Source organism: Equus asinus, chromosome 8 (assembly GCF_041296235.1).
Source record: "Equus asinus isolate D_3611 breed Donkey chromosome 8, EquAss-T2T_v2, whole genome shotgun sequence".
NCBI lineage: Eukaryota > Metazoa > Chordata > Mammalia > Perissodactyla > Equidae > Equus > Equus asinus.
In genome coordinates, this window is record NC_091797.1 from 96072060 (window position 1) to 96085320 (window position 13261).

The window sequence follows — 13261 nt, forward strand, 5'->3', positions numbered from 1 at the left end:
GTGCCTTGCTGCGCCTGCTGGGGGAAAGCAGGGCTGGGTACCCTGGTCGGAGCAGGAGATCCCAGAAGGCTCAGCAGTCGGTGACTTTCAGAGATCAGGCTCTGAGTGGAAGGACGTGAAGGCACCCTCATCTGCTTCGTGGCACAGGGCTGCCTGCAGGAAGACATGTTCCATGACGGGCCAGAGGGGCAGGGAGCCGTGGCCTCGCACTGTGGGCCCTGCTCCTTAGTGGGGTGGGCGCGTGTTTGGAGCAGCCTGCTCCTAGACACCTGTGTGCACACTGCCACCCCGCAGGGTTCCTGTGGAGGCCAGAGTCCTTTGTGTGTTTATTACTTCGTGTCATCAGTTAGTGTCTGTGCCAGTCTGGTGAGGCCAGCTGGGTGCCTTTTCCAGGCCCAGGCAGTGCTAGGGGCTTGAGTAAGCTGCCTTTTCCACCCATTCCTGGAGGTTGCAGTGTCAAGAGGCAGGAACGGGCCATCGGTGAACCTGCTAGCTCGGAAAGCCTCTAGGTTGTGTGAGAGGATTCAGTGGAGAGCAGAGACCGCAGGCTTTGTTTGGCCCATGTGGTATTTGAGGAAAAGGAAGCTTCGTTTAGCACGGGGAGATTTCACCTGAAAGTCTGGGTTTCCAGCTTGTCCTGAAAGCTGGGAAGCTGCGTGCGCACATGGGAAGCCCGCCCACCCACGTTGGCGCCTGCTGCTTCCCAGCACCTTGCGGCTCCCCGCTGGTTATCTTTGGGTCCCCTGTGGACATGTGGTCAACTCCTGTGTTATGGAGACGGTACCCTGGGCTGTGGAGCCAATTTCAAATCCCATTTTTTCTTTTTGGTCCTGTGTGACCATCACGTGGCCTTCTGTTTTCAAATCTGTGCATATGGGGCCAGTGCTGCTGTCCCTTCTCAGACAGCATGGGTCCTTGGTGGGCAGTGTGAATTCCCTTCCCATGGACTGTGCCTGAGGAAGCGCCCAGTGGCTAGGTCAGTGTGGAGGCCTCTGAGCGCCACTGCAGCTGTGCTCTGGCCTAGGGCCCTTGCACAAGGGTCCCTGTTAGCTAATGCATGCATGCCTGTTCTTGCCCGTAGGTGGTGCGCGTGGGCAGGGCGCGGGGACATGGGGCCCGACATGGAGCTGCCCAGCCACTCAAAGCAGCTCCTGCTGCAGCTGAACCAGCAGAGGACGAAGGGCTTCCTGTGTGACGTCATCATCATGGTGGAGAACTCCATCTTCCGGGCCCACAAGAACGTCCTGGCTGCCAGCAGCATTTATTTCAAGTCCCTGGTCCTGCACGACAACCTCATCAACCTGGACACGGACATGGTCAGCTCCACAGTGTTCCAGCAGATCCTGGACTTCATCTACACGGGCAAGCTGCTGCCCAGCGACCAGCCAGCTGAACCCAACTTCAGCACTCTCCTCACTGCCGCCAGCTACCTCCAGCTGCCCGAGTTGGCAGCCCTCTGCCGCCGCAAACTCAAGCGAGCCGGCAAGCCCTTTGGCTCTGGACGGGTTGGGGCTGCCGGCATGGGGCGGCCCCCCCGCAGCCAGCGGCTGTCCACAGCCTCTGTCATCCAGGCCCGATATCCAGGGCTTGTGGATGGGCGCAAGGGGGCCCACACCCCCCAGGAGCTCCCCCAGGCCAAAGGCTCAGATGATGAACTCTTCCTCAGCACCTCCAACCAGGAGAGCACTCACGGCTTAGGCCGGACCGTCTGTCCAGCCAGCGGGGAGGCCGGCCTGGGCAGCTGCAGCACCAATGGGAGCAGTGGGGGCTGCGAGCAGGAGCTGGGCCTGGACCTGTCCAAGAAGAGCCCGCCCCTGCCCCCCGCAACCCCCGGGCCCCCCCTCACCCCAGATGATCCGGCCCAGCTGAGTGACAGTCAGCACGGCTCGCCCCTTTCCGTCTCTGCCCCTCCTGTTGCCAACAGTGCCTCTTATGCCGAACTGGGGGGCACCCCCAATGAGCCCATGGATCTGGAGGGGGCTGAGGACAACCACCTGAGCCTGCTGGAGGGGCCTGGCGGGCAGCCCCGGAAGAGCCTCCGGCACTCGGCCCGCAAGAAGGAGTGGAGCAAGAAGGAGCCTGTGGCGGGTTCCCCCTTTGAGCGGAGGGAAGCGGGGCCCAAGGGCCCCTGCCCAGGGGAGGAGGGCGAGGGGCTTGGGGACAGGGTTCCCAATGGCATCCTTGCCAGCAGTGTGGCAGGGGGTGGCCCCAGCGGGCCTTACGGGGAGCCCCCATACCCCTGCAAGGAGGAGGAGGAGAATGGCAAGGATGGGAGCGAGGACAGCGGGCAGAGTGGGAGTGAAGGGGGCAGTGGCCACCTGGGCGCCCACTACATGTACCGGCAGGAAGGCTACGAGACCGTGTCCTACGGGGACAACCTGTATGTGTGCATCCCCTGCGCCAAAGGCTTCCCCAGTTCCGAGCAGCTCAACGCGCATGTGGAGACGCACACGGAGGAGGAGCTGTTCATCAAGGAGGAGGGTGCCTACGAGACGGGCAGCGGGGGCGCCGAGGAGGAGGCCGAGGACCTGTCGGCACCCAGTGCGGCCTACGCGGCTGAGCCCCGGCCCTTCAAGTGCTCGGTCTGCGAGAAGACCTACAAGGACCCAGCCACGCTGCGGCAGCATGAGAAGACGCACTGGCTGACGCGGCCCTTCCCCTGCAACATCTGCGGCAAGATGTTCACTCAGCGCGGCACCATGACGCGCCACATGCGAAGCCACCTGGGCCTGAAGCCCTTTGCCTGCGACGAGTGCGGCATGCGCTTCACCCGCCAGTACCGCCTCACCGAGCACATGCGCGTGCACTCAGGCGAGAAGCCCTACGAGTGCCAGCTCTGTGGGGGCAAGTTCACCCAGCAGCGCAACCTCATCAGCCACCTGCGCATGCACACCTCCCCCTCCTAGAAGCCAAAGACCCTTCTCCTGGCCCGACGGCGCCCTCTGCAGACTCGCCCTCCGGAGCCAACGGAAGGAGGAAGCAAGAAGGCCAGGCAGGCGGGGCTGGGACCCCCAGGTCCAGCAGGGGGGGGCTCCCGGCAGCACCTCTGGCCAGCCCCCTACACCCAGAGCTTTAATCGACAGTTTGTACCAAGGGAAGAGAGAGGAGGGAGGCCGGTGGGCCAGAGCCCAGCGTGTGTGTTCCTGGTGTGCGGTTTGCCTCCCGACCCCGCCCAGGTCCCTGGTCCTTGAGCAGGCTGCTGCCAGGCCCGTGGGAGTGGGTCATGGGGGTCTTGCTGGGGCCCGGCCCCTCTCCCGCAGGCTGGGTTGGAGCAGGGGGAAGGGGGTGCCTCCCTCCGTGTTAGGAGAGAAGCAGAGCTTCCCGTGGCCGGGCAGTGTTTGTGTGCATGCACGAGTGCCGTCTGTGTGCAGGCCCCCTGGCTCTGCCAAGAGCAGTGCAGGAGGGAGGCATGGAGCCCTCCCCCCTGAGCTAGGGGCCCCGCTCGCTGGTGCTGGGACGGTCGGCCCCGCTGCCTACCTCTCCACAACTAAAGAGCCCTCTGGGCCTGTGTTGCTGTTATTCCTACTGATCTGCTCCTTTTTTCTTTTTGAGTTTTGTTTTTGAAACCAAAACCAACGAGAGTTTATTTTCCTCCCGGCCCTTCGAGGCTGAGCCTGGGTCTGCAGACTGAATGTACGGGGCAGCCGCCCCACCCCGCCCCGCCACGGGCCACCCGCCCCTCCAGGCCCCAGAAGCCCTTCTTGGCCAAAGGCTTCCCTGGGCCCCGAGCCTGCCTCGGCTGCCTCAGGAGAGAGAGTGCTTTTCCTATAGTTTCCGAGGAATATTCTTTGTTTAGAGGTACTTGTTTTTTATTAAGAGAAGAACAGTGTAACGTTTATGTGAATGTTGGAACTGGAAGGTCTGGGGTTGGGGGGGGCTGGGTTTCCATTTTCTGTTTGTGTGTGTGGTGTGCGCGGTGTGTGTGGACAGATGCTGTGCTTTCCTCCCTCCTTCCCCATCAAGGTGGAGAGACTTCTGACCTTTTGCTACCTCTTGTATTCATGAAAACAGTACGTTGGTGACTGGCAGTTGAGGCCATGACACTTTGGTTTTCCTCCAGTTAGTGTGCACAGGAGGACGTACGTTCGAGGGAACCGGGCCGAGCGCCCTCCTGGGCCGCCCCCGATGCTCCTGCAGCCCTGCAGTCCGGGCGTGTGCCGCACCTCCATGGGCGTGTGGCGAGCCGTGTCCACCCCAGCGGTGTTCTGAGAGTGCTGCTGAGCGCCTCTGCTCCGGGCCCAGGGGAGGGGCATGTGTGCTCCAGCCCCGTGGGAGCTCCTGATGGAGGGCCGGGTTCCGGGTACTAGGGAGATGGGAGCCATGCTGCAGGAGCAAGCTCCTTGCGGCTTCCTGCCAGGGCCAGGATGAGGTGAAGTGAGCCCCTCCATCCTGTCCCCTGGGCCTGCAGAGCTTGAACTTGGAAGAGCAGTGGCCCCTGCCTGGCCAGTGTAGAGGCATGGGGAGGGGCTGACCAAAGCAATGTATGCACCCCTGGGGGACAGGGAGGGGACCAGCCTTGCTTTGGCACCTCTCTGGGTGGTCCTGGCCCACAGTCTCTCTAGCAGGAGACTGGCTGCCACCCTTTGGCTCAGCCCAGTCTGGAGTCCCACCCCTTGCTCTTCACCTTGGGTTTTCTCCACCAGCCTCAGACACCTCCCTGGGCCCAGAGCTGGGCTCAGAACGACAGACCAAAGTCGCAGAGGTCGGCCCTACTGTCCTCGGCCGACTGGAGCCACAGGGCTGGGCCAGCGGCTTTATCTTCTTTGTTTTGCTTCATACTTTTATTTCTTTTTTTTGTTTCTGCTTTAAGTTCAGACCAAAAAATTCCAGAGTCATCCCCTACCCCCACCCCTCCATTCCTCCAGAGCCCTCCAGCTGAAAACAGAGCCTGAGTTCAGGGACCCACGTGGTGAAGGGTGTGTTTTGCGAGTGAGGGAGCTCAGGCCACAGTAGGGCTCCTGGCTGAGCCCTCCGCACAGTGCCCCCACCCTGGGCCGGCTCCTCTTCCCTTTGGGTGGGAAGCGGAGGACTGGACCCAGGGTCTCATGTTCCAGCAAGTCAGGCCAAGGGTCTAGGCGGAGGAGCCTCCTGGGCTCCCCGTACCCAGTGAGGGGCCAGGGCTCTTTCCAGGCCCCTGGCCTCTCCTGACCCCACCCTACTCCGTCAGCACTTAAGCCACACGACACAAAGTCTGTACCGCATGGGAGTCGTGCCCGTGGCCGGCCTGTGCGTGGCCTCCCCAGCGTGGGCGACCACATCTGTGAGGTGACTTGTGAAAGTAGCTGATTTGTTTGCAGAGCTTCAGGGACTGGGCGCGAAGGCCCCTCACTCACCGTTCGTGCGACGTAGTATTGTACCCACCTGAGTATTGTATCGAGCCTTCTCTGTATTTTAACAAGAAAGCAAAACACTAGTTTCCTATTTAAGATTTTAAGGGTTTGTGGGTGGGGCGGGATTAACACAACACTTGGTTTTGTTTTCCTTTTCCTTTGGTTTCATGTGGAGTGTGTGCTTGTGAGTGTGTGCGTGGAGATGTGTTAAGAGCCTCACGAGGAAATCAGGCTGTTGGAGGCCGAGGGCGGCTTACAGTTCTCTGTTTTAGTCACTTAATTCCTGAATGTTTCGGAGAAACAGGAACCAGAGAAAATAGCAGATGTCATGTAGGAAAAAGAGGATAAACGAAAAAAAGGAAAAAAAAAAAAAAGCTCATACCCAAATTCACAAAACCTATTTTTTAAACCAAAGCACATTTTGAATGAGTATGGAACCTCAATGGGCTCAGAAAAAAGATACTAATATATTTATCTCATTGTTTACATAAACTTTTACAGTTTCAGACCTCAGCAGCTGTAAGGCCAGTCCCAGTGAACCCTCACCTCCCGCCGGAGGCCCTTCCAAGTCGCCCCCGTAATGGCTCCCGGGCAGAGGCGCAGACTCCGAGGCCCCCAGATTCAGCCGAGCCCTCCTCCCCAGCCCCGGGCCTCTCCAAGCCCAGCTGACACCAAAGAGCTTGGGCCTGTGCTGACCAGCCCCCAGGCCTCCTGGCTGGACCATGGCGGTCCTGGCCAGCTGGCATAGCAGGGGTGGCCGTCGGCTCTGGCCACAGGACCCGAGTCTGGGCTTGGGCCCCGGGATGGAGGCACGCCCCCTCTGCTGCTCTGCCTGAGACCCTCAGGGTGGGTTGATGTGAAGGTCCCTCTCAAGCCAAAAAGCCGGGACCTTTGCACAGCTCTGTTGACTCCAGTGGGTCCCCGCCTCCTGGGGACCCCCCACCCCCATCTCTTGCAGCAGGAGGGGTTCACTGGGCTGGTCCTTACCAACACAGACGGTGCAAACACTCTGAACAGTGTTGTTTTTGTATCAATATGTTTGTGCAGTGATGAATGTATTTATTTCTCAGACTTGGGGCGAGCGAGCGGCAGGCCAGGCTCCGCCACCTCGCTCTCACCAGACCGAGCCACGACAAGGGCTCCTCCAGGATTGCAAAAAAGGTAAAAAAGAAAAGACAAACCTTTAAGCAAATAAGAATCTCAGAGACTCGCAGCATAGCCATACACCTCAGCCTGTGAAACGAACAATCCGGACCCAGACTGACTTTCAGAACCTCACGCAGCCCTGTGTGTCTCCCCTTCATCACCACTCGGGGTGCTGGGCTGCCCCGCCCCCCTCATCAGTATTCACTGGACTTGGCCGTGTGCAGGAGTGCGATCTGGGCTGGGCTGGCTGGGCGGGCAGACCCCAGCCGCCCTCCCTGCGGCCGTCCTGTGTTGGGATGGGGCCTGGGCAGCCAGGAGGGCAGGGCTCAGGGAGGAGGCGGCTGCATCCGTCCCGTCCCCTTGGCTTGGGGGACAAAAGCAGAGACGCCAGGCCTTAGGAGACCAGACAAGGGGTCTCAGCCCTGCCACACCCCCTGGAGGGACCAAGGCCCTGGCTCTTGCCCAGAGTCGTGCTGGGCGGACGTTCCTGAACCTGTGAATCCGGTGCCAGGAGTGAGGAGATGGAGAGGGACCTAACCAGAGCCTCAGTCTGACATTCCAAATCGGGGGTTGGGTGTGCACTGTGGGAATTGAGGCTGCCCAGGACCCCCTTCCTAGGACCCCCCCAGCTTCAGTCACCCACTTTAATTTTCTACCGGGAACCCCTCCCCCTACCTCACCTTAGTATTTATTGCTGTAATTTATTGACCTCAAAAATGCTGCATAACAGACCTCACTCGGGGCAGGGAGGATCCCTAGGGCTCCCCCCCTCCACTTGGTGGGGCCCTGTGGGGCCAGGTGCTGAGGGGAGCCTCTCTGTATCCCGCCCATCACTTACTTTCCCCCTCCCCCCTTGGGGGACCCCAGCTTGGGCACTGGCCCATTCGCAAATACCTCGAGGGGGAGGGGGGATGGGGTTATAGCTGTTTTGTTTAATCAGAACTGGAAGAGGGATCATGTCCTACATTATGCCCTTCCCAGAAAGGGGGGCACTCCATGATCGCACTCCTGTACTGGCCACCGTCGCTGTCCGTCATCACAACGCGTTCACTTCCCGCCAGAGTTTGGATAAATTCAGGTCAGAGCTGCAGGTGTGCAGCCCTCAAATGTCATAGAAAAGCAATTCACCAACGACTGATCTCTCCATTCAGAAGCGTGCAGTCTTAATGTACAGTGATGAAAAACTGTTATTTTATGATCTTTTCATTAAAAGCTTGATTGAAAACTCTCTTGTGGGGAGCCTCTGTGTTCTCTTCTCTCTTGCTAAACGACAAACTGCTTTTCTTTCTCTGTCCAGCTTCCAAGACCTGAGTGGGTGGGTTTCAGACGGGGCTGGGACCTCACTCAGCGGGGTGTGTGTGTCCTGGAGCTGGGCCCTGGTCCAGGGAACCAGCACTCTGGGGTCAGCATCCTTTTGGGCAGTGTTGGCCGAGGCAATTGAGGAAGCAGAGGATATGTAGACAGTGGCTGGGCTTGGATGAGGGGAACCTGGCCCGTTCCTGGGGCCACTCACCCATTGGCACAGCAGAGTCAGGCTAAGGGAGGGCGAGGGAAGAAAGGCTAATCTTAGTCTCCAGGGGCAGGGACAGTAGATCTGATTCCCTGGGGGACTGTCTCTGTAGCCACCAGGATGGGAATCCAGGATGAGTGGAGACAGGAGGAGGAGCAGGGCTGGGGTCAGGGGGGCCGCAGACGTCCAGGTGGCTCCAGGGCAGCCGCGGGTGAGTGCGGGGACCCCAGGCCTCCAGGAGAACGTGGGCATTGCTGCTCAATGTCATGGTAAGTTTGTTCAGTTGTTTGAAAATTCTGTTTTGGTTTCATCAAAGCAATACCTGGACATAGTTTAAATAATCAAATGGTTCTTTAAAGGCTTAAAAGAGTTTCTTGTCCCCCAAGCCCATGTTACGTAGACAACCACTTAATTTTTTTGCATGTCTGCATTTATCTCCACGTTTCTAAGTAGTAATCTTATACTGCTGTCTTTTGACTCCTAGATGAGGATTTCAATTCATTTATACCCTCTTGGCTTGCCCTTATATTCCCCAGATAGATATCAGGTGTTTAAAGGTTGGCAAACTTGTTCCGGAAAGTAGCCAGATAGTAAATATTTCAGGCTTTGTGGGCCAGGCAGTCTCTGTGCTGTCACAGTGCAAGAGCAGCCGTCAACAGTGTTAAGCGCACGGGCGTGACTCCGTTAGATTTCCTGTACCGAAACTGGTGCAGTGTGCAGTTTTGCCAGGCCACGCTCATTATCACTAAGTAAATTTGTTTATTGCTGCGCCAAGTAGTGTACTGCGTCTTCTCCTTTTTTGTCAATTTCTTGTTTTTCTTGAGGTTAATAATTATCTTATTTTTCCCATCACTAAGTTTGGTGTAAGTCTCTGTCTTCCTCCATCCTTTCGCTCTGTGAAATGCCTCCCGGTGCCGTTTTCCACAAAAGCAAACATTCTCTGTTCTGTCACTTTTTCCCCAGAGGACATCCTTTCTGGAGGCTGCCGTTTGGCACAGAGTGGGCTGAAGATCTCCTGCCTTCTTGTCCTGCATTAGAAGCCCCTCTTTCTGGATCCCACATGTTCTTTCCTTGGGTTACGTGCTTGTTTTGGTTGCATATTTCCTCCAGTACCATCCTGAGAAAGAACACATGGGAAGTAAGTTTTTTGAGACTTTCAATGTTAAAAGTGCTTTTAAATTATGCAGAATTGATAGTTTGGCTGGGTGTAGGATTGTAGCTTGGATATCATTTTCCTGCTGAACTTTGAACTTTTTTTTTTTAAGATTTTATTTTTCTGTTTTCTCCCCAAGTTCCCCAGTACATAGTTGTATGTATTTTTCAGTTGTGGGTCCTTCTAGTTGTGGCTTGTGGGATGCCGCCTCAGCATGGCCTGATGAGCGGTGCCATGTCTGTGCCCAGGATCCGAACCAGCGAAGCCCTGGGCCACCAAAGCCAAGCACGTGAACTTAACCACTCGGCCCCGGGGCCAGCCCCCTCCTGCTGAACTTTGAAGGTGTGTTGCTTCCTTGGCTTCTGCCTTCTGATGTGATGAGAAGCCCAGTTCCCTTTGTACGTGACCACTTTCCTGGCTGGAAGCTCTTGCCGTCGTCTCTGGTTTAGAGGGTTTGTCCATCCACTGGGCTGAGCACTCGATGGGTTGGCTTCACTCTGGAGACTTGTTCCCTTCAGTAAACTCTTCATGATTTTTAAAACATCTCAGCAATTATTTTTTATTTCCTTTCTTCTTTTGTTCCTTGATTACTGCATTTTCTTTTCTTTTCATGGATGTAGTCTCTTTCCAAGGAAAATTTAATTTTCTAACATTTTCTTCTGTTCCTTGTGTTGTATCTAGTTCCCTTTAAGATCCCTACTTCCAGTTTATTTTTATCCTTTTTTATAATATTGTGTCATTATGTTGTGCACATGAAACTAATATGACATATGACATATGTGTCTGTTATACTTCAATTTAAAAGAAAGCCACATTGAAGAGCTGGGCTTGACCTCAGGGTGAAGGCGCCATGTGCACCTTCCCACTGTTGTCGTCACCTTCCAAAGTGGAGTCATCCAGGCACCCTGTCCACAGGTGGGCCTGGTGCATCCTTAGGGAGAGGGAACCCTAGGAGTGTGTGTGAGATTGCCCGGGCTGCCATAACAAGGTACCACAGGCTGGGGGGTTAAATAACAGGAATTCATTTCTCACGGTTCTGGAGGCTGGAAGTCCGAGGTCAAGGTGTTGGCAGGGCGGTTTTCTCCTGAGGCCTCTCTCCTTGACTTGTAGATGGCTGTCCTCTCCCTGTGACCTCTTATGGCCATACTGCTGTGTGTCTGTGTCCAGATTGCTTCTTATAAGGACACCAGCCAGATTGGATTAGGACCCACCCTCATAGCCTGGGTTTAACCTAATTACCTCTTTAAAGCGGTACCGGTCTCCAAAGTAGTCAGTCTGAGGTATTAGGGGTTAGAACTTCAACACAGGAATTCTGGGGGACACAATTCAGCCCATAATGGGGTACACATGATGTGCTGTGTGTGGCTTTAGGTGGCCACAGGAATCCCAGGCGGCCCTCTCTTTGTGTTCATAGTGTGGGCCCTGCAGCTCGGCCTCGTGGCCTCGGTGCCTGCAACTTCCTCCTTCCTCGGGGGAGGACTGGCTCTCTTTTGGGATTCTACAGGCAGCGTTGTCCAGGCCTTGGGTGCCTCCTGGGAAGTGGGCAGTGCTCTACCGACCCCCCTTGGCCCCTGAGATGTCAGCTTTATCTGAAGGGACGCAGACCACAGCGTTCAAGAGCAGCCCAGGGGGGCGGCCGGCAGCCAGCCTGTCTCTTGGTAGGAGGCAGGGCTGCTTCTGGGTGCTTGCTCGGCATTGCAAGGCATGCCTGCTGACTGGCCTGCCTGCAGTGACAGTGGCTGACCTAGCCAGGCAGGAGAAATGGCGGGGCCACAGGTGTCCAAGCGTGTCCTGCAGGGGAGGCAGAGGGAGGCCTGGGAGCTGGGATGTTCTGGCAAACAGGCAAGGGGCTGGCTGTGGGTCAGAGAGAAGAATGTGGCTTTGGGCCACACCTGCCAGTGTTTTGAATCCTTGCTCCTCCTATGCCCTTGGGCAAGATGCCATAGCTCTGCGATAGAGACAAGCTGTCCTCACATCCACCAACACCTATTTATGTGCCAGGCTCTGTCCTAGTCCAGCTCCTATGCCAGTGGGGTAGACGGTAAGAAAGTGCATCCTGGGCGGGCACGGGAAGCAGCACTGCGGGGAGAGTGGCAGTTTGAGGCCGGGTTGCCAGAGAAGGCTTCCCTGAGAAGCTGGCCTTGGGGTGAGGCCAGAAGCACGTGAGGGAGGGCCAGGCAGGGGCAGAGCAGGTGCAGAGGCCCCGCAGCAGGCGGGCGTGTCTGCAGAGCAGCAGGAAGAGATTCTCGGCCTCCCAAGGCAGTCGCCGGCAGGAGGGTCCGGGCTGTGGCAGGCCCAGGAGGCCACCGTGTGACAACTTGGCTTTGTGCTCTGGGAGGGGGGAAGCTGCCAGAGTTGGGTCCCTCTGGCTGCCATGGGGAGACTGGGTGGGAGCAGGCCCGCCACTTAGGAGGCTGGAATGATCCAGTCCAGAGCAGTGACATTGAAGGTGATCAGAACTGGAACATTTGTTTTCTATTTAAACTTATTTAGCAAGCACTCTGTGTCACTTCTGTGGACCAGCAGTGTTCTAAGTGCTTTGCAAATATCAACTCACTTACTCTTCCTAACAGTGCTGATGAGGTAGGTGACATCTCCATTTACAGGCTTGGAAGTGGAGGGACAGAGCCAGCAGTAATTTTCGGTGGAAGAGCACCGAGGACGTGCGACAGCCTGGAGGAAATGTGAGAGAGGAACCAGGGAGAGCATCGAGGTTTCTAGGGCAGCAGCTGTGGGGTGGGTAGAACAAGCTGAGGGCCCATGGGGGCACTTCCTGGTAGGGGTGCAGAACGGGGAGCTGGATGGGCAGGGGGTCCCCACTTGAAGTGAATTCGGGCATCAATGCCTAGAGACGCTCAAACTCAAGACGTTCCCAAGGGGGAGGGGACAGAGGAGGAACAGCAGGGGCCAGAGGGGACCAGTAGGAAGGAGAGCGACTGAGTGCTGCCAGTGGGCGGCTCAGGGACAACCAAGACTTGCCCGTTGCCCGGAGGGTCTGTGATTGAAGGAAGCAGTGTTGGGTGTTGGTTTCCTCCCTCTCCTCCCGCAGAGGGTAGAGGGGAGACCCCCAGGCAGGGAAGGAGGGGCTTTCCTGGGGGGTGGAGACCTGCCTCCCGTGGATGAGCCCGCGTGGTCGGGGCCTCGTCTCCCCCTCCCAGGGTGAGCCTGGTGGCCTCCGGCAGGGTGAGCGGAAGAGCGGGTGGGCATCAGTCTGCACGGGCGCCAGATGCCGGGCTTCGAACAGCGCCTCTGAGACTCCACTCCACCGTCTGGGAACCGCCAGATCTCCACTCGCTGGCCACGCTGGCACCGAGGGCTGAGCGGGGCCTGTCCGCATGCTGTAATTTGGAGTAGTTTTCTCCTTTTTTTTATATACTGCAGTGCTTTTCTCCAATTACAAATATTTTTCTTATTATAAAAGTGACAAATGTTGACCATAAAAAGAAGAAAAAAACGTACGCAAAACAGAGCAAATTAGGAAGCTCCCATCCGACTTTTGGCGGTGCCCAGGCCTGTCACAGCTGCAGCAGGGGCTCTGCACACAGAAGAGCGCTGAGGGGAGGCAGTCGACGGGCAGGAAGCCCAGCGGTCAGGAAAGTGCCCAGAAAAGGCATGACTAGCCGTGGCCCCAGGGACGGCTGCGCGCGTCCAGGGGCAGCCTTCAGGAAGCCCTGAGGCGTGCAGCTACACGGTTTGTTGAGGGGACTAAAACTCAGCTGTAGTGGAAAAGTGCCAATCTGCTGGGCCAAATAATGGGGACTTTGTATGCCATGCAAAAGAACTTGGGGTTTTGGATTTTGTTCTTTAAGTTAGTGAATTTTTGTTGTTTTTGCTTAAAGCCACCTAACCCTTTTTGTCACATAGTTGCTTACATGGAAGGTCTCCCATTGTTTGCTATATCATGGTTTACTTAAATCTTTTCTCTATTGGGCAAAAAAAGTTTCAAATACAAAGAAAGGGCGTGTGCACAGCAGGCATAGGTTTTATGACAGTTCTTTCTCATATTCCACCAGCTCGCTGAGCTCCCAGCCCACGTCGTGTTTTCTCGAGCCTGTGCATCGGTGTGAAGAGATGAGGGGCTGCAGGGCAGCCGCCCCTGGGCCCCCGACTGTGGAATCTGGG

General features: G+C 56.8%; 1 protein-coding gene across 1 annotated transcript in view; it reads left to right on the forward strand.

The window, feature by feature from the left end:
- The window catches only part of HIC2 (HIC ZBTB transcriptional repressor 2), a 29691-nt gene extending 21564 nt beyond the window's left edge, over positions 1-8127 (forward strand). The window contains exon 3 of the mRNA XM_044775435.2: positions 1082-8127. Coding sequence (XP_044631370.1) covers positions 1082-2906 — 1825 coding nt within the window. The 3' untranslated portion in view covers positions 2907-8127. The remainder of the gene's footprint in view (positions 1-1081) is intronic.
- Positions 8128-13261: the final 5134 nt, after the last annotated feature.